Source organism: Phasianus colchicus, chromosome 3 (assembly GCF_987193195.1).
Source record: "Phasianus colchicus chromosome 3, bPhaCol1.hap1.1, whole genome shotgun sequence".
NCBI lineage: Eukaryota > Metazoa > Chordata > Aves > Galliformes > Phasianidae > Phasianus > Phasianus colchicus.
In genome coordinates this window covers 35,273,066-35,293,838 of record NC_143438.1, presented here as the reverse complement: position 1 = coordinate 35,293,838, position 20,773 = coordinate 35,273,066, and the positions used below count along the sequence as shown (strand labels likewise).

The 20,773-nt window shown below is 36.6% G+C and overlaps 1 protein-coding gene and 1 long non-coding RNA gene across 2 annotated transcripts in view; one reads left to right on the top strand and one right to left on the bottom strand.

Moving 5' to 3' along the window:
- Positions 1–20,773, top strand: part of LOC116226501 (dynein axonemal heavy chain 5-like) — a 147,499-nt gene that overhangs the window by 78,699 nt on the left and 48,027 nt on the right. The window contains exons 57-63 of the mRNA XM_090137272.1: positions 738–1,402; positions 2,583–2,863; positions 3,206–3,421; positions 6,263–6,430; positions 13,146–13,364; positions 15,874–16,050; positions 19,835–20,029. Coding sequence (XP_089993398.1) covers positions 738–1,402; positions 2,583–2,863; positions 3,206–3,421; positions 6,263–6,430; positions 13,146–13,364; positions 15,874–16,050; positions 19,835–20,029 — 1,921 coding nt within the window. The remainder of the gene's footprint in view (positions 1–737; positions 1,403–2,582; positions 2,864–3,205; positions 3,422–6,262; positions 6,431–13,145; positions 13,365–15,873; positions 16,051–19,834; positions 20,030–20,773) is intronic.
- LOC149918504 (uncharacterized) lies at positions 1,136–18,512 on the bottom strand. Its single transcript, XR_016465068.1, has 3 exons — positions 18,430–18,512; positions 2,966–3,107; positions 1,136–1,186 (listed from the first exon to the last, which is right to left on the bottom strand). It is a non-coding gene; the product is annotated as an uncharacterized LOC149918504 (long non-coding RNA).

The following is a 20,773-nucleotide window of genomic DNA, read 5'->3' as shown; positions in this document are numbered from 1 at the left end:
TTTCTCAATCTGAATCATTAATTTGCATGGAATTTATCAGAATCATACTTGTATGCACCACCTGTAAGAGGTGTAAGGAATGAATCAGCCCAAGTGATTATATGTTCAATATTACAAATATTGACAATATAATAACACAAATAACACAATAGAAAACTCAGTTGTGGTTATTCTTGTCTCTTAGTGATTTTATTTAACTTTCTCTTAATATCTTCGAAAGATAATACATCTGTATTTAAGTTTAACAGCAGTGGGCAACAGAACCTACTTGACAACTTTATCCAGCTATACTAACCTTCAATTTGAACAAAGAGCTTAAGTCTACAATCTGCAGGGATGCAAAACAGCTGTATCATGCATATGTTAAAGATAGCATGACTCTTACATTTTATTTTCTAGCACCTTATTCTATTGATTTCACCTCCTCTTCTGTGATTTATGGAACCAATCATTCACTTTGAGAAAATATTTAATTAAAAAAATCCCTGAAAAATGAAAGTGGGAGATAAAGTGTCATGGTTTCATGAATTTTTGTTATCAGTAGTCAACATCATGTTTTTCCTCCTCCCCAATTAGTCACAGAACCGGGCCGAACCAGCCCATAAACCATGGACATACAGTATTTATTTCATATGTAGAATTTTATCCTGCCTAAATAAACTGACCCGTATGAAAGGTATTTCCCAGAACGATCTATCATTTTTGTTCTCTCTTTCTTTAATCCTTTTCTGTCCCAGAACATATGCCACCAATAACCTCTTGGATGATCTGAAAATCTTGTACCGCACTGCTGGGCAAAAAGGAAAGAGCATTGTCTTTATATTCACAGACAACGAAATCAGAGATGAATCTTTTCTCGAGTACCTGAACAATGTTTTGGCTTCAGGTGAAGTCTCAAATCTTTTTGCACGAGATGAAATAGGTGAAATCACACAAGATCTGATACCAGCAATGAGGAAAGAGTATCCAAAGCGTACTCCCACTGGTGAAAATCTTTATAATTACTTTCTTACTCGAGTTCGCAATAACTTGCACGTGGTACTTTGTTTTTCTCCTGTTGGGGAAAAGTTCAGAACTCGTGCACTCAAATTTCCAGCTCTGATTTCAGGCTGCACCATGGACTGGTTCCAGCGCTGGCCTAGAGATGCTCTTGTAGCAGTTGCACAACATTTTTTAGTTTCTTACCCTATAGAGTGCACAGATGAAGTGAAACAAAGTGTTATTAACACCATGGGAACATTTCAAGATATTGTAGCTGAAAAATGTGTTGAATACTTTGAACGATACAGACGCCGAACGTTTGTGACTCCAAAATCTTACCTGTCCTTCATTGGAGGCTACAAAGCTATTTACAAGGAGAAGTTTGCCAGTGTTGGAAGTTTGTCTGAACGTATGAGAACAGGTACTGTAAATTCTGGCTGTGTATTTTTTTATATATATTTATTTTTTAAGTTGAGAAGAATCAGAATAAAAGAATGTTAAAGAGTTAATTCTTACATGTCTAGAGAGTTAGCTTATGGACTTGAACTGTGAGCTCACTTTCATTTGGAAGCAGGCTGTCCTATTTTCAGCTTTGTTGTGTATGATTAAAAAACATATGGAGCTTTTGTTTTGAGGAACTTTGTGAATATTGCATATTGCAGATGAGTGTTTAAAATAGCACCAGCTAGCAGCTAAAATGCCTAAAACTCCTGCTTCTATATGCCTGTATGCCACAGAGCTACTGACTTCCTAGTTTTCACATTTAAACATACTAAAATTAAATCCGAAGGAAAGTATGTAATAATCAGATTCAGTCACTATGAAGATTATTTTAAATAAACATTATATAGCATGTGTAAAACTAAAATAGTGCTAAAATAGTGCACTGCATGCACAGTTAACAAATGGTTTCTGAAGTTGAATGGTGTTTAGAGCTGGACATGAACTTAAATCATTTCTTCTCCTACTGCCACCAACTTCAGAATAGTGCTATTTACACATATCTGCTTGGATAGTTGGTGACTGGCTGGCTGGAAGGAACATTTGTGCTTTTTTTTTTTTTTTTTGAAGGTTAGAGTGATTTACGTGATTTGTATGCGTGCATTTACTAATAAGGATTTTTATACTTATAGAGACATGTAATTTTTTCATCCTTTGATAAAATTTTTGAAATATTACTCAAGAATCCAGCCTCCCTGCTCATCTGGATCTTTATATGTTTAATGTAGAAGCTCAGCCTAATCTCACTTTCCCTTGCATTATTTAGGATGTCAGGTTCCTCTTCTCTGTTCTGTGGATCTTAGGAACAGTTTAGTACTTCATATAGTCTTGTGAATTTTGCACCATTTGCATTTTTTAGCATCACATATAAAAATATAAATAAGTGACCAATGACAGATTCTGAGGACTTTTATCCATAAAATAATAATAAAAAATACATGAAATATTAAATGAATATTAACCCTGCTTTATCTAGGTGGGGATCACTCACTGGCATTTCTAAATGTGAATACGAGTGACTTATTTTCAGTATCCAGATCACTTCACTGAGGTTTTTCTCGCATGTACTCATATTGCTGCGTGGAATTTATTCTACACAGGTCTTGCAAAACTGATGGAAGCTGAGGTTTCAGTAAATCAGCTTTCCAAAGAGCTGGTGATGAAGGAGAAAGATCTGGCTTTAGCTTCAAAAAAAGCTGATGAAGTTTTATTGGAAGTAACAATGAAAGCCCAAGCTGCTGAAAAGGTGAAAATGCAGGTGCAAAAGGTAAAAGACAAAGCTCAGGTCATTGTGGATGACATTGCCATTGATAAAGCAGCAGCAGAAGAGAAGCTTGAAGCTGCAAGACCTGCTTTGGAAGAAGCAGAGGCAGCCCTGCAGGTCAGAATCAAAGATACTCTGAACATACATGTATTTTGCAATTGCTGTTTGTGGAATATTGTGGTTGAAAAAATAAAATAATGTGAAAGAGCTAGCACTGACCTGGTAGGAAAAAACTGAAAAACGAGGTAGCAGAGTGGTAAGATAAGAAGTATCTCCTCTACTGTCAGGTAATAAAGTGAGTCACTTAGTGGTACAAGCAGTCTGGCCTTTCTGTAGTGTTACTTCTGGGTCACCTGCAAAACTGAAACAGTGCCATTAAACATGCAGTCCTCCGCAAAAGATCTTTCTCTCCCATCAAGTAATGGCTTAAATTAATTGATTATTTTCTTCTCTTTACAGACAATAAAGCCCTCTGACATCGCAACTGTTCGCAAACTGGGTAAACCTCCTCACTTGATAATGCGAATTATGGATTGTGTGCTACTTCTATTCCAAAGAAAAATAGACTCAGTAACAATTGATCAAGAACGCCCATGTGTGAAGCCATCATGGACTGAGGCTCTGAAATTAATGAATAACTCTGGATTTCTTGGCATGTTGCTTAGTTTTCAGAAGGTAAGAAGTTGTTAATGGCATTATTACTCCCATAGCTATCTCAGAGATCAGGTAAAATCATCCTCATATTTGTGTGTTATATCATCGACAGGAACAGAAGGACATAGGTAGTCTGAAAAACATTAGGTTTTTTTCATCTATTGTTGCTGATAACTGTTTTCCTCTCCATTTTCATGGTTCCCTATTTCAGTAAACTTTCTCCTGGACCACACAGTTATGATGGCAGACACAATTATTCCAAGCACTGAATCAAATCTTGAGAAGCTTGATTGTATATTTATTCAAGCAGCTCTTTCTTCTCTGTAGGAATTTGCTAAAAAGGGTTCACTGTTGATTTTTTGGTTGTTTTCCCACCCCCAGTAAGATGGTTTCCATCTACCAGACCTGTTTGCATATAAAGTGCTCCAGAACACCATCTCCCAAATTGTTTGATGGGGAGGAAATATAAAAGAGGATGAAAATCCTGCAAAAATACAGAGCTATTGCAAACTTTTGGGACTATTTTATTAGAAAAATAGTAAAGTGCAGAATGATCAACCAAATGAAAAAAAAAACAAACAAACAGATTTTACTTCTTTTAGGGGCAAAAGCTTGCCCCATTTACACCAAGATTCTCTAGACTGTGATGCAAGGGGAATTTCTTGCCAGGGAAGAGAAGATGTACCTAGACATGTACCATGACATTGCTTGGAGATATGATTTAGCAGAGGGTTGTTAGACTTAGGGTACTATGGTTAGGCTGCTGTTGGACTTGATGATCCTTGAGGACCCTTCCAACCTGAGTAATTCTATGATTCTATGATTCTATGTAGCTAGACCAGAAGAAGACCTGGGATGGATTATGGAATGACAAAATTGGGGCCCAACTCTAAAACCCAGAAAACCAAGCAGGTTTTGGCAAAACCTGTGTTTTCTGCAATGTTGCAGAAAACTCTGTTCATTTGTGCATGGATTCTTTAATCAGCTTCAGCTGTGCATTTTGCTGATGTCTTTTTAAGCTACTGGAGTTCTTCTGTTGTGCAGATGTAGCTTGAAACTGCTACTTTTGCTATTCCCAGGAGCTGTTTCTCTCTGTGAGCCATACTGACATGGCAGCATGTGGAATACTTGTGCAATCTCTGCAGACAGTTTCCTTCTGGGGCTGTCAATCTGGCCACTTTTCCAAGTGCTGCCTTCTCTGAACAGATAGAGGAAGTAAGTTCAAAGATAATGGGGATCAATTATACACTCCTTACTCAAGCATATGAGGTTTCCAGTTTTAGCACTTATCGGTACTACATGTTCTTGCTGGTAGTTTGGAACGCATTTAACTTTATTCAGAGCAATTTGAACAGCCTCTGTGAGGCTAAGTTCCTGCTGGAACTCATACTGATGAGTGTGACAAGGAATTCCAGATTCTATCTATCCCTGATGAAGTACTTTCTATGTCATCCCTTTGCCTTATTTCTTGTTTCCAGTATTGACCATATGTGAGAAGTAAGGCTGTCATGTCTGGAGTTCTGAGTATACTATACTATACTGTTTTTTGTTTGTTTTTTGTTTGTTTTTTGTTTGTTTTTGTTTTTGGTGAGATTTCTTATATTTTCTTATTTTTGTTATGCGAGGAAGATCGGTGGAAGAAAAAAACTCCTTAGGTTTAAAATTTGTTCCTGAAAAGGAAAAGAATGACATTTGAGTAGGATCTTAGGCCACTGCTGTTTGGCCTTTGCTGCACCCTTGCTGGCTTGCTAACTTATAATTTCGAGTAGGAGAATAAAAAAATGAAAATGTTTATCCAGCATTACTCTTCATATTAGCAAATGCTCATAATTAGAACATCATACTATATGATTTTAGGAATAATGTAATTAATGTCTTTGTTATTATTATAGTAGCTAAGGACTGTCCTTTCTGATATATACCTCCAAAAAAAGGGTATGTTGCTTGATGCTATTAGTGGGGGATCATTTTTATATTCATTTCAAGAACATGTTAATACATTGCCAATAAAAGGAAGATTCTTAATGCTTCTGTTGTTAAGCAACTATTATTACCCTGTATAATCTATTCTACTCTCTACATTGCTTAAGGAGATGAATTCCATTTTCTTCTGACACTTGTGTAATTATAGATTAACCACCATCATCAAAGATCTGGCTTTTCATACTCTCTACAGAAGGGAGAAAAAAATGTAAGATTAGAATAATGAAATGAAAAGCTGAAAGAAATCACATTTACAGTTAAGGAAAAGGGATGGTTTCAATCAAGTCTGTGTTGGTTTCTCTATAGAAATGAAAAGTTTCACCTTTTCCCTTTCCCAGGCTTCACACTGAACTCCCTCTGTTTACACTATGATTTGTATCATGTCATGGTGAGCCACTTCAGGGAACTTGCTAGTAGAAAACAGAACACTGTTGTGTGCTGGCTTGGATTTCTATCATATTGGCTTCCATACTAGCTCACTGAGAGCACTGATGATGTCATCAAAGATGGGGCAAGAACAGATCTTGAGGCTGAAAGGGGAAGAAGGTGCAGAGAGCTGTAATAGGAGTTAGACCAGCTTAGGCTGTCAGGAGCTACAAATGTGAGTAGTATCTCTAAATATATGTATGAATGTAAACTCTAGTCAACTTTTTTTTTGGTGGAATTAGGAGCTATTTTTACTTGAGTTCACAAAAAAACCCCAACTAATCTGTCCTTTCCAAGAGTAGAAAGCACTGTCTGTGTTCATGAGCAATATTTAGTTCATTTCTTTTGTAAGAAGTGGTAGAGTCATGTTCTTAAGAATAAAGGTGTTTTGGTGAAGCAGATTTTATTTTAACATTCATTCCCATAAATAATTTTTTCCCTTCTGCTGTGTAGGACTCAATTACAGGAGAAATTGTGGAGCTTTTAGAGCCTTATTTGGACATGGAGGATTATAATCTGGAGATGGCTAAAAAAGTGTGTGGAAACGTAGCAGGCCTATGCTCATGGACACAAGCAATGGCTTACTTCTATGGTATTAATAAAGAAGTCCTTCCTCTTAAGGTATTTCATATTATTGATTTCATTTTTCTGAGAGGTAACTACGGCTGAAGGCAAAAAATGTAACAGCATTTGGGCTAAAAAAGATAGCGATTTACAAGAGATTCTTATTTCTTTGCTTCTTCAATTCCGAAGTCCAACACTCAAAAGTCAAAGAAGTCCAGCCATTTTTTCCCCTTACACAGCTACACTGTTGCACAGTTGTTATTCCTCTGCATGCAATCACTTTTCAGTGGGAGCCTTCAGTGCACAGATTCTTTATACAACTTGGCTATTGGCAAGTGAGAGTTACTATGTCTGTCCTTGACCTTAGTCCCAGGCACCACAGTTTCAAGAAAATTTCCCCTGTCTTATTGGCCTGGGAAGGAGCATGCTTGTCATGGTCTTGGGAGAGACCTTTCTTGACAAAGGAGTATTCTTTAGTGAATTTAGCTGGAATTGAATTATCTAAGAAAATTTTTGATTGTCAAGTCACTACAAGTGATTGTATATGTAATATGTAGTCACCTGGCACAGAATTCTTTAGGAACTGTAAAATTATTGTAAAATTACAGTAGAAAGGAATCAGCTGCCATTATCTGCACTGCTAAAGATAGTTTTATTATCTTTGAAATGTTTAATATATGAGCATATTAAAAAAAACCTGAATATTTATATAGTGATTTATAGTAACTGCTTAAATGGATAATTTTGGTTTTTTTCTTTTGAAAGAAATACATACCAATCAGTTATGCTTCCACTGTACTTGTGCTCAGTCTCCTTTTGTGTAATTCAGTGTATCCATTGCATATTCAAAAGTCTTCAAATGTGCTTTTAGTTTATCTGGATTGATCTAACTCAAAGTCATTAAAACATATTTTTGATCCAAGTAACCATTGACTGTATTTTTGTGATTTATATTTTTAAAAACAATAGAACGTTCACTAATGAAAATAGAATCTGATATGCACCTACTGAGATCTATAAAAGAAAAGAAAAAAACAAGGGCAAATACTGGACTAATGCTCAGATGCAACTCTATGAAAGCTGTGGAAGTGCTCTTGCAGTTTTTAATTATACATTATTTAAAGTTACATATAAATTTATCTTTATATTTATATATTTACATCTTGCCACACTGGAACTGATACAAAGCTAAGCATGTATTTCTTGGCAAAGTGATACCTATTGTCAGGTATGGCAATAGTTTCCATTATTTTAAAATTGAAGGTAATAGAGGAAGGAAAGTTTTAAAGAAGATATTGTGGGAAGCAGTGGAGTGATGCTAAGAAAATAATTGAAAATAAATGTACAATCAGATTTCATAAAGGATTAGCACAGGGTAAATCATCCAGTGCTAGAAGCAGGTTTACTGAATGAAGTAATCAAATCACTTTATCCTAACTGCAATTCTAGGAGATAGGCCTCTTCAACACTTGCATAATCCAACCAATGTATTTTTTAGTTGCATCTTAAATGGGACTCAGAGCCTCCTTAATCTTAAATGTGACACTTTATGAAAACTGACTAATAATGACTTACATCTTAGTAATTATTGTGTATAAGCGTGCAAAAATGAATTCTTCCCTTGAAATAATTACCTACCTCTTCAGATATGTGGCCTGCAGCCTAAGCATCACTATTCAGAGTTGAACACAGTACAAAAAACATTGCCTGCAAATGTAGTGCAGTGTGGTTGTTTATCATAAAGCAGCCACCATTTATTTACTGCTTTCCTGTAGACCCTCAACATGACCATGAGCAGTTTCCCTCTAGTTTGTTAACCAGTCAGCAAGCCTGCTGGATTAACCTGATAATTCTGAAACATCATCTGTTTATCCATTAGTTGAAGAAAATAGCAGTAGAATGAGGAAGCCCTGGCTTTAGTTGTGATTGTGCTAGCATCCAATTAAAATAAGGAAATAATTTCCCTTGGAGATGTCTCCAGTGATTTTAATTAAGATCTCCTTAAGCTGTTATGATGATCAAGAAAAGTTTGTCTGTAGTTTATAAATTCTGTTTGATATGGGGAATTGTCCCTATCACATGCTGCTTTAAATATGGAACTTTACTGCTTTTTCTGCTTTTGCTTGTCTCTGTGTGGAACTAAAACCCATAGGAGGCAATAACTGGAATTTCACCTTAGGAGGAACAGTGTGAAAATTTGGTGCCAACTGTTTAAATAAGAGTGTGTTTGTCAAGTTGATACCCACAAGTATGAATTCAAGGAAGTCATTTATGTGAAGAGGGTGGAAGGGAGGATTAGATCACCTATAACAAAACAGGTTAGAGTCAGGACATGTAACTTGGAAAGGAAGAAGTGAAGAATCTTTAACAGCTATTGAGGCTGCATAAAGCAGATAAGAGGCAGGATCTCGATGCCTTTCAAAGGTTGTTTTAATTCCCCCAAATGGTCACCAATAGTAAAGAAATAGAGGACAAGATTTTATTAATGTCATTCTGCACGGATCTGTTTGCACGTATATATATGCATGTATGTATGTATTTTTATGTGTGTGTGTGAGTAGTAAATTTTAGAGATGAAGAAAAGCCATTTTTTTTTTTAATGTCTGCAAAACCTATGTATGTGCTTGCTTCTCTTATAATGTTTCCCTAAATTATCTCTGATTCCAACCTTCTCATGATATTGAGGCTCTGATCAGGATGATACAAAAGCAGTGGACCATCTGTGTGAAAAATCAGCAGTAAGCTGAGGCAGGAGCAGCTAGAGATTGCATTACCATGAAGTAATGTCAGCCAGATACCATGTACCCAGGGAATGACTGCAAAAAGAGAAAAAAAAAATAAAAAGGAAAAAAAGACCAATGTGGTCATCCAACGCATCCACAAAGCACTTCTAGTAACGTTTCCTGTATTTACTGAGCAACAGCTGTTCTTCATAAAGATCAAGGGTTGTTCTAGGCATTTAGTTCATGAGCAGAGATAGCATTTAATAATATGAAGATTTTTATCAAATAAAGCATTTTTATTTATTTTTATTTAAATGCCTTCCTGGATCAAGACCGGTTATATTCAGTGGTTAGCAAAATTGAATTTGCAGTGAATAAGTGAGGAACTTGAGGCTATGGCAATGCTGATAAGTTAAACAGTGTGACTGAACTTTAGATGCTAGAAAATGAGCATCTACACTGTTAAATTGTTAGAATGGTTCCTAGTGTGTACTTGATCTTAACAAGGCAGCATTTTCTGAGTGATCTCTGGGCACCTCTCAGGAGCTGGCCTGGCCAAAGAGCCCTTCTGCAGGTCTGTTTGCATGTAGTGCTATGTTTTACAGAAAGGAAGAGTCTTACATGAGCTTCTTTACTCTTACAGATTTCAGTGCCAGAGGAAGGTTCTGGACATGTTAAATTTAACAGCATAGTTGTGGATTGTAATTACTTGTTTATTTTTCCTGTATTTATGTGGAAACTACAAAGGTTAAGAGGGGCAAAATCATCTCACCACTTGCTATGAAGGCATCTTAGATGGCCTCTTGGAATAAGGCAAAGTAGCTCAACAGTTCAGTCTGTGCCAATTAATGACACTTGGCCTATGCAGACAGATGCAGGATGGAGGATAAAGAAAGAGCAAATGAGGCACTGGTTGAAGCAGACATGAGGGTGTTGTGTGGTTCCTCACGGTGCCAGCGGCAAGGAAAGGCCGAAGACATGGCTCTTGCACAAGCCTCCAGGTGTTCTCACGTAACCCCCCCTATCCACAGCTTGCTGTGTGGTTCACATGTCCTCAATCCTCATGATTCATTCACATAAAATCCATTTATCAGGCTTTCACACTGCATCCAACTGGAACAAATTTTGAATCGTTGCTTTGCTGCGTGACTCAGAGAGATGAAACGAAGGGTATGAATCTTGTTCGCGTAGCAATGTCACTAAAATTAGAAAGGCCGCAATGGTTCTTTGTGGTTGGGAGACATTTTCTTCCCTCTGTTAATTGGCTGGAAATCTTCATAAGAAGCTTCTTGCAACTCTAATAGCCTCCTTGGCAGGAAAACTTTCCTTCTGCTCTCAAGGCAAAACTGCGCAGGAAGCTGCCAGCCAACCTGCTAGTGATGTCTATATGAAAGCAGTGTTTGTACCCATGTAATTTTGAAACATGGAATTCAAGAGAGAGGCAGAGAGTGATGATTTCCAGGGAGAACCAAAGCAAGTAGTCTCTGCCTTAGGGAGTCACACATGCTGGTCACCCAGGTATATTAGCATTCAGTCTTGTGCAACCAAGCGTCGTTCACCACATATGATTAAGCATCCTACGCATCAAACCAATACCTAAATGAACTAATATTTTATTATTACCCTAAACTTAGCTGAAAACCTTAGTTAAACTGTCTATAAAATTACTTCTTATTATAATTCTTCTGCTAGCAATCCCTGTAATGCCTAACTAATTTGGAGATTTTCCATGTTAGAGTGCAATAGATTTTTTCTTTGCACTCATCTGAAGTGTTTCTTAGTGAGATTTATTTATTTATTTTGATTGTGCCTACATCTTCAAGGCTGGTAGCCTTTTAGGAGCTTTTAAAAAATAGGAAGTCTGTTTTATTCATATTTTGTACCTTTCTGTGCAGTTTATTGCTCTGTGGAGATATGGCCTTTCATATTTGCAAGGCACCACCGCTTGTATGTATTGGGCATTCTTTTTCACTGTGGCTCACTGTGTATTGCTATGGTAAATGCCAGGGTGAAATATGAATCCTCACAGCCAGGTTTAATGTTCCTGTTCTTTCAGCTGTTCTTCCAAGCTTTCCAATGATATTTTTCCCTGTGTCACCTCACCATTTGTGAGCTGTGATGAAGCAATGCATCATAACTTTGTTTTACTCTCATTCTTGTCTCTCATGGCTTCAGTGATTAGAGATCATCTGCACCAGAGGAGGAGGAGACTAGGTAGCAGAGAGAGGGATGCTGCAGCATCCTCTCTGGGTCTCAGTAAAAGATCCAACAACAAATGGCTTAATAAGACAATTGCTTTAGTCAGACAGAACAAAAAGAGGGGTATATGATAGCTTTAATGGCCAAAAGAGAGCGGTCTTTCTCCATGAACAGGATCTGCTCTGCATGGCACACCATGTGAAAATTCATCTAGGTTCTGTCCAATGTTGCATGAACATGGGGTGCTCAGCATCTGAAGGGATATAAGATTTACTCACTACCTACACTTATGCTTGTTTTATTGGGGCATTTTTTTCTTAAAACATCTGCTGTCAGTACTTTCTTATTGGAATCTAGAAAGGGCCCTGCTCCATCTCTTTGCCTTCCCTGGTGTTGAACAGAGGAACACCATGTCACCTACTCAAAACTCCTGTAGCGTTTAAGCTTTTCCAGAGAGCCCAAGATTCACTAAAAGTAGTATCTGTGATTCTGAAATCTGCTTAGCTGAGTCTTATCAAGACTCACTGGTCTGCTGATTCAACAGTGTCTGTCTCTAGGAGATGTTCTTTAATATGCACTTTAAGAAATAAAAGTAGAATAAAAATATTTCAGCATCTTTACATGATGGATATTTTATGAATGGTCATTTTGCTGGCTTATCTCCATTATGGAATGTTTGTTTATCTCTAGGATCTGTCAGCAGATGCAGTGGCTACAGTAAATGATGGTTTTGCTGATAGTGCTGTTCTCTGCAAGTGTAACACTGAAGTGTTAAATTTTTGCTTCAATTACTATTGCAAATATGCTTCTCTAATTGCTGGCAGACCTATCTTGAAACACAGTGGACTCCATGCTCCACTTTTTTATCACGCCTAATCTCAAAATGGGATTTGGTTCCTCTCTTTTAATTTTTTTTCCTATCCACTGCAAGAATTTGCTGATTTTAGTATAGCTTGATAGGAATTAAATTTATCTCTTTAGTCAAGATTTAATGTTAAGAACCAGCCCAAGGTTATACTGTTTACTAGAAGTCATCCCAGAGATTCCTTGCTCTGCTCTGATGTGATGTGAGATTAGATTCAAGTTCATAATTTTAATAAAACATTTTTACAGATTCTTAGTTTCCATCTTTGTAACTCTTAGAGCAGGAAAAATAAAAATGCATGATATTTAAATATTTAGGTGCTTTAAATATTCAGAGCAAATGAAAACAAAGTTTATCTGTGAGTGTTTCATAAGCATTTTGTCAATTTCTAATCTTTCACAAACAAGTATTTGGAAACACATTCTGGATTCACAGAATATATATATTTTTCTTAGTAGTAATATGGAAATGAAGAGGCCAAGTTTCAAAGATGTCAGCTTATCATTCAAATTTTCATAGACACACATGAAATGTCTTTAGAGATTTAGTCTCCAGAGGAGCCAAAAATGTGTTTGTTACATTTTTATTGTAGCAATAATTGATGATGAAGAAAGAAGAAGATTAGTTTCCATTATCATTGTTATTATTTTATAGTCTGTGAGGCACAATCTTAATTTTCTTTTGCACTGAGAAGATATCACAGGAAATATTGTATGCAGTGCCTCATATATCTAGTATACAGCTATTTCAAGGGTACTGTGCTTATAAACCATTAATCGTTGTGTGATTAATGGATCATTCCGAAAATATTATTAAAACATTTTAAGATTGCATTGAATAACAATAAAAAGGAAGAAAAGTTTTTATCTTGTGTATGTATTATTTTCAGAAGTTCTCGATACAGCACAGTATATGCCACTAAATGAATATCATTGACTTGCCAAATAACAAGTATTAATGACTGTTTACTTTGAAATGCTTCTAGGCAAATCTAGCCTTGCAAGAGGGAAGACTTGCAGCTGCCCAAACTGAACTGAATAATGCACAAAATCAGCTGGATGAGAAGCAGATGGAATTGGATCAAGTACAAGCCATGTATGATGCTGCTATGAAAGAGAAGCAGGCCTTACTTGATGATGCCGAGGCTTGCAGAAGGAAGATGAATAATGCCAGAGCTCTGATAGAAGGCTTAGGTGGAGAAAAGGTGCTGGCACATTATGAGTATAGTTCTAGCACAAAGTTGGTCCTCAGGTCTGATAACAAACATTAGAAGTGTTCAAGAAATTCAAGGCAAGGTGATGTCTTGATATCATGTGACACTATATTTTAGTTACACATGTGGGCTTTTTTCTTTTTTTCTTGAAACCAATGTATCTAACAAAGTAAAACCCTTTATTGGGTTAGCCAAATTATTACGTATAATGATCATATGGCTTGTATTGGGATAACGTTCAAAATGAAAGCCAAGGAGCCAAATTCCTTTTAACTTTAGTAAGAAGAGGAATTAGGCTTAACCTAAATAATTGCCCTAAAATATTCATAAGAAGGATTACTCTTTTTTTTTTCTCACCAACTATACAAGAATAGAAATTTGAAGCTTGACTAATATTCTGGATTATATTTTAAGTTCAGATTGCTACTGAAACCTTTTACAGAATTATGGGCTAATCTTTATCCTCTGTGCTGAGCTTTAAGTTTTACTCTCCTATGCAGATATTTATAGCTTCAGCTTATAATAGAACCTGAGGGTTTCCAGAAAAAGCGGGATGGTCTTTTTTTGTAATTGGCTGATTATTTGCTTTGAGAAGTCCTTGTTTGTAATCACACAGAATCAAAACTGATGAGAGCTTCAACTTTCAACCACTAAATCCTGTAAGGCCAGATCTCAAGTGTTTGTACAGATGTGCTTCAAAATGTTTAGTCCAAAATATTAGATGCTTTGGCATATTTTTGATTTCTCAGGACATTATCCAATAGAAGTTGGAGTATCTCCAAAGATAGAGATTCCTCAGGCTCTGTTGGCAACTATTCCAGTCTCAACCACTCTGACTGTCTTTTTGAATATTTGAATGGAATTACCTGTATTTGAATTCCTGCCCACTGCCACTTGTCCTTTCACTGGGTACCATTTTAAAGAGTATGGTACCATCTCCTTTGCAATCACTCATGACATATTAATACATTGCCAAAATTCCCCCCAAGAGTCTGCTCTCAAGCCTAAATAGTCTCAGTACACTCAGACTATTCACATATGATGGAGGCCCCATTTGAGCCCTTTGCTTAACTCTCTCTAATGTGTCCAAATCTGGTGAGCTCAGACCTGAGCACAGTAGTCCAGAAGTGGTCTCACCAGTGATAGCAGGAATAATCACCTCCCTGGATGCGTTTCCAGCAGTCATCTGAAGGTAACCCAGGATGCTCTTGGCCATCTTTGCTATGAGCATTTGTTACTGTCTCATGTTCCACGTGGTGTCTGTTAGAGCCTCCAGGCCTTTTTCTTCCCAACTGCACTCTAGCTGTCAGTCCCAGCTGGGACCATACTGTTGCACTGAGTTTTTCTTTCTCAGACACAGTACCAACACTTTCCTCTGCTGAATTTGAGGAGATTCCTGTTGGTCCATTTCTCCAGCCTGTTAAGTGCTCTCTGGATGGCAGCCCATTTATCAAGTGTGTCAACTTGCTGACAGTGCACTCTCTTCTATTTTCTAAGCGTCATTCATTTTACCCCTACAGGAGTGATATTTGTATTCGCTGTGTCCTCAGGAGTCTCATAGTGACCTTCCAAAGACTATTGACCATCCAGAGACTCAGATGAAGAATTCCATGCATTCCAGCTGCTTTCTCACATAGAGGGAAACTACTCACTGTTCCAGCTTGTCCTTCATAACAAGCCTATATATGTGTTGTAGCACTGTGATTGTGGGAACTTTCCTGCTGTGTCACAGTGATCCCCATGAGATCATGACTCTGTAGCTACTTGCAGACCTCTGATTCCTTGTTTGTTCTCTGTGCTGTGCACATTAGTGTATGAGCATTTCAGAGAGGAGTCTGGCTGTGCTGATTTCCCAGAACCAGTATGAAAACTATCCTGGGATTCTCTCTGGTAGGCAGTACCTTGTTTATGTAGATATGCTACAGGTGGTCCTCTGTTTTATTGATTCTTAGGTTTCTAGTGTATACATCACTCTATGCATTTTATTTGCCAACTTGGTCCTTCAGTTCCTCACTGATTGTTGTTTGTCCTCTCCCTTCCTTTCCATTCCTTCTTTAAAGCCCCCTCTACTCGTTTGGCCAGCCTGTTGGCAGAGATACTTAATTCCCCGCTTAGGTGGCTGCCATCTCTTCCAATAAAACTTCTACTTCTACTTCTGAAAAAAGCAAAGCAAAGCAAAGCAAAGCAAAGAAAGGAAAAGCAAAGAAAGGAAAAGCAAAGCAAAGCAAAGCAAAGCAAAGCAAAGCAAAGCAAAGCAAAGCAAAGCAAAGCAAAGCAAAGCAAAGCAAAGCAAAGCAAAGCAAAGAAAAGAAAAGAAAAGAAAAGAAAAGAAAAGAAAAGAAAAGAAAAGAAAAGAAAAGAAAAGAAAAGAAAAGAAAAGGGATATTTGTGGTTCAAGAACAGTTACCTACCTGAAAGAAAGAGAGATTCTGAAATTGGATCTTCATGGTTAGGTTTGTGTCTGTTTCTTCTAACTTGTTTATAATATTTTTACACACAGCTTCGTTGGACTGAAAGCAGCAAAAACTTTCAAAATCAAATTACTCATTTAGTGGGGAATGTCCTTTTGGCCACTGCATTTCTCTCCTACTCAGGACCTTTCAATCAGGAGTACAGGAATTTACTGCTCCATTTGTGGAAGAAAGAGATGAACAGCAGCAAGATTCCATACAGTAATGTAAGTGTTCATACTTTGTTTTAACTTTATTGCCTTGCAGAGAAATAATGTTAAGAGCAATCAATTCCAGAAAAAATACTTAATTAAAAAATTATTTATGAGCTGTCATATTGCATCATAATTTTAATAAATAAAAATTCTGAACAGTTGACAACTGAGCTTCTAAAAAATTCTCTTAATACTTTCATGCATTGCAATATCAGTGCATAGGAAAAGGCTCTGGCAAATCTAAGTCAGAGAGGCTACCTGAGATCTGCTCTCCTGGAAGGAAATTGCATAAAATGGAAATTAAGTCAAAATCAGCAGTTTAGAACAGATCTACTGCAACATAAGGGGTTCCATCAGGTAGTCAGATTTTTCACTCTTAATAATGTTTTTCACACATACCCTGTTGCATCTGTGATTTCAGTCATAGAATAAATCAGCTACATCTAGCATTTACCAAAAGTAGAAAATACCTGTATCAAAGAGAACACCCACTGTAATCATCTCCTACAACTTTTTAAGTTATCCTGTTAAAAAGGTTAACTTCCATGCCCCTAGAATTTTTTTCAGTCTCCCAAGTTGGACCCACTGAACAGTGAAGAGATGGAGAGATTAGTCTGTGGCTTCTGGGCTGGCTGGGAGTTTTGCCCCAGTCAACTACCTACCAGCATTTGCCCTGTTTCCACTTTTACCACGTACAGTCTCATGTGTTGCCATTAAAATTTTTTTCTTTCTCTAGATATCCACTTTTCACTCTGAACTGTGAATCTAAAATATAAAGATGGAATTTGGAAAAAGGTTTTTTTTGCATCTATTTCATATTTATGACAAATTCCATCATACATTCTTTAACTTACTGTTCTTAATAAGCAAAACTGTAAGTAGATGAAAATAGAGTAGAAATAGAAGGTTCCATTATTTTCATTCAGATTTATTGAAGTACAATGTTTTAATAATCTAACTTGCTAGAAAATATGTGTAAAATGGAAACACAGTTTTTCCTTTTTCAGACTTCACATTCCACATTTAGTCTTCGTGTAGCTAGATTTTTGGTCAACATAAAAATACTCTTACACCCAATAATATGATGGACTATTACACATTTTTTTATCAGAAATATCCCCTCTGCATCCTTATATATTAGCAATTAATACCCTCCTGTTGCACCCTCTGCTGTTTCCTCACACCGTTTAATATAGTTTAACTTCAAGGGTCTTGTTGAAATGATTAGGTTAAAAACAACCCCATGTTTTTAAAAGCTTGGATTTACACCAGTTCAGCTTGCTTCACTTTAAACTGTTAAACTGATGTAGGCTTGTCACCAGTAAGGCTGTTCTTTGTGAGTTTATACAGCTTCCCCTTAAGTGGCTCAAGTCTGCACGGATATAGGTGGCCTAAAATGCAGCTGAGGTAATGTCCATCATGCAGCTTCAGTTCCCTGAACACGTCATATACTCTAATAAAGTGAGCAACCTCTGTGCTGGGACTACCGTATAGGGCAGGCTCCTTTCCTTGAAACAATGAGCAACCTGTGTACACCTGTGGCTGCACCACTACAGATGTGTTAAAGGTAGATTACTATCCCTGCTGCATCTTATTGTCAGCCTCTTGGGGGATTTGACACTTAAAACCTATTTTAGGGGGGCTGCATAGCCACAGGGAGTTTGTCATGCTCTTCATCTCGTAGAAGTTATTTGTGAATCTTTTTTTCTTTTCTTTTTTTTTCATTTATCTATATGGTGGATAGTGCTTCTTATAACAATGATTGACTTTGAGCTGGCAGAGTAAGCCTCACAGCCCAGCCCAATGTATGGTATGACTTATAAAGATTAATGATTCTGACTTGCCCAGCAAAGCTTTTTGAGAGCTTCAGATGAAAAGTAATACATAAGGCCTGGACGGATTTATTAATAAAGTACCAGTCACAGTGCAGTCTCAGGCAAGATTCTTCACCAGTGTGCTATGGGACTTATCCTACATACATTTATCTAAGGGAGGCTCTTTCTCAAACCCAGTGTACAAAATGTTCTTAAAAGCTGCTTACCTTGGAGAATATCTGTCAAGATCCCTGCTGTTTCACAATAAGACCTTGGCTACATAATGTCTAAAAGTACAAGCAAGGAACCAAAATTTTGCCTCTGAAGATGTTTTGACCACATTGATACTAAGCTTCAGCCTTCAAAATTTGAGGAATACTTTTTGATTATTTTTGTGCTGCTCATGTTTATGCTTTTTTCCTATGGACAGGCTAGACACAGAATGTCATAATTAACATGAGTTTCAAACCATAATTACCATTCTGTTTAGATAGCTGCTGTTAAAGATAGAATTATGATTTCAATGACAGTATATGGAAGAGTGTTATAATTTTTTTTCAGCAAATTAAGTACTCACAAAAGGCAGCAGATGGGCCTCTCTTGATACTTCACACCACAGGAAAAAAAGCTGCTTTGTAGTTCAAGGGAGAGGCTTGACATCTGCCTTACTTTGTCACAGACTAACTGGCTGTGGGTGTATGAGTCATTTAGGCATAACAATTTAAAGAGAGCTGTTTCAAATTAGCTGTCTGTTGGTGTAGCTAGGCACTTAAATAAGCTAAGTTTCAGAGTTGCAGAGTGGCTGAAACTCCCTACTGCAGTAAAAAAAAACAAAAAACAAAACAAAACAAAACAAAAACCTAAAAGCTGTTTGGATGCTACTCAGCTGCTTAGTATATTAAATATGGCTTTATGTTCCACTTGCTGAAAATTTTGGCTGTTACATTCTTTTATGTTCTTTTCACAACTGGAAAACAAACTCTTAAAGTTTCTCTGTCTTCTGAGGAAAATTTCCTTGTTTCATTCAGATTTTTCAATAATGAGAGTAGAAAAAAGATCAGAGAGTTAAAAAAATCTTCTGAGTCTTGCAGCCACTGGTATTACTAATTTATGATTATCATAGGTCTGACAGTACCTGAAATCTTGTTTTAGACTTCAGCTGCTAAATTCTGTGGTTTTTGGTTTGGTTTTGTTTTGTTTTTAAGGTTTACAGGCTTTTTCTTTTTAGACAAGTTTGTTGAGCAAGGTTAAAAAATGAAAGTTCTTGAGTGAAAAATGAAAGGAACAAATATAAAATATTCAATTTTATTCTTTCTAAGCTCACATCATTATCATGATACTTCAAAAATATTTTGGAGAGCTCAATTTGCGATTTTAAGTACTGTTTCCCTCACATACACATTTTTGAGAGGTCAGTGTTCCTAGTGAATAAAATGAAGCAAGTTGGTTGTTAGGTACTATCAAACTTTAGGAGAGTATATGAGCTGGGAAGAGTTTTGATGATAGCAGCAATATTTTTCCATGATAGCCCATGTTATTGGTCTGTAACATGTTTTTTCTTTCTCCACAAGCTATCCTGTACTCATATACATAATTGGCAGGCACTCCATAACTTTATGTCAGGAGGAAGCTCTTCTGGCCAGTATAACCCTCATGAGGTAGCAAGAATAGAATTTGACAAGATCTAAATCAGTTTGCCCTCAGATACTGAAGTGTCTTCAGAGTTTCTCCAACATTATTGCTCTCTTTCTTTGGTGCCATTCATTACATTTAAGAATTAATAGACTTCAAAGTTCAAACGGAATTCACTTTTATTATTGCCCCACTTTAAAATGTTTAGGCCTTGAAGAAAGAAAAGGTAAACTACCAAATGCATTCCATTATTGTGATCAGAATAAGAAGGCAATCCTTCCACTGGATATTTTAATGTAATTCCTTCAACCGGTTGTAATTTTGTCATTACAAACATTATTTTCTATTAGGACCTGAACCTCACCAGTATGCTTGTTGACAATGCTACAGTCAGTGAATGGAACCTCCAGGGTCTTCCAAATGATGACCTTTCAATTCAGAATGGCATAATAGTCACCAAAGCGTCTCGATATCCTTTGCTCATTGATCCACAAGGTCAAGGAAAGATCTGGATTAAAAATAAAGAAAAGAATAATGGACTACAGGTAAATGCTTCATTTAATATGGTCTTGTTGGGATTACAGTTTTGGTCAATCAGACTCTACCTTCATCCCTCAGTTTCACTTGGACTAAAAAGATACTATTTTTGTTGAAACCGATACATCTATTTTATAGCAGAGCTAAAAATGCAGTGTGATGTGACATAATACACTGTTTAAAACCTGTGCTATCTGCCTCTAAATATATTAATTTTTTGAAAAATCGTAATTTAATTATTTTAATCTTAATTATTTTTCAAAGAGTAGTAGTGCCTGCAAGATGAAGTCTTCATTTTAAAAAACATATCTATCGCAGTTTGTTTTCTGGTCAGAAGCACCTCCAAACCATGTCATAACAGATGCTTATCAAGGCTGTTCAATTCTAATCTCAAAGGCTTGCATTAAATTTGTTAAATAAATGAAAAACTATCATTGTTATTCTTAGTAAGTTTAAGACTTGATATTGTGAATGAAATGGAAACTAAGTTGGCAATTCAATATCTGATATGGAATATGCAAGATTGGTATTTGACCAAACGCTATGAATACTTGCTTTACATTAGCGTTTCAAGCATAAATCCACTAGTGTTTAAAAGGTATTAAGAAAATACAGTAATAATATACAGAGAGAGATAGTAGATAGATAACTAAATATACAGATAGCAGTAAAGAAAACAAACAAGAGTGATTCCCTGTTCTGTTAAGCTTTATGGTTCCTTCCATCTTCCAACTCAAGACATTCTATGATTC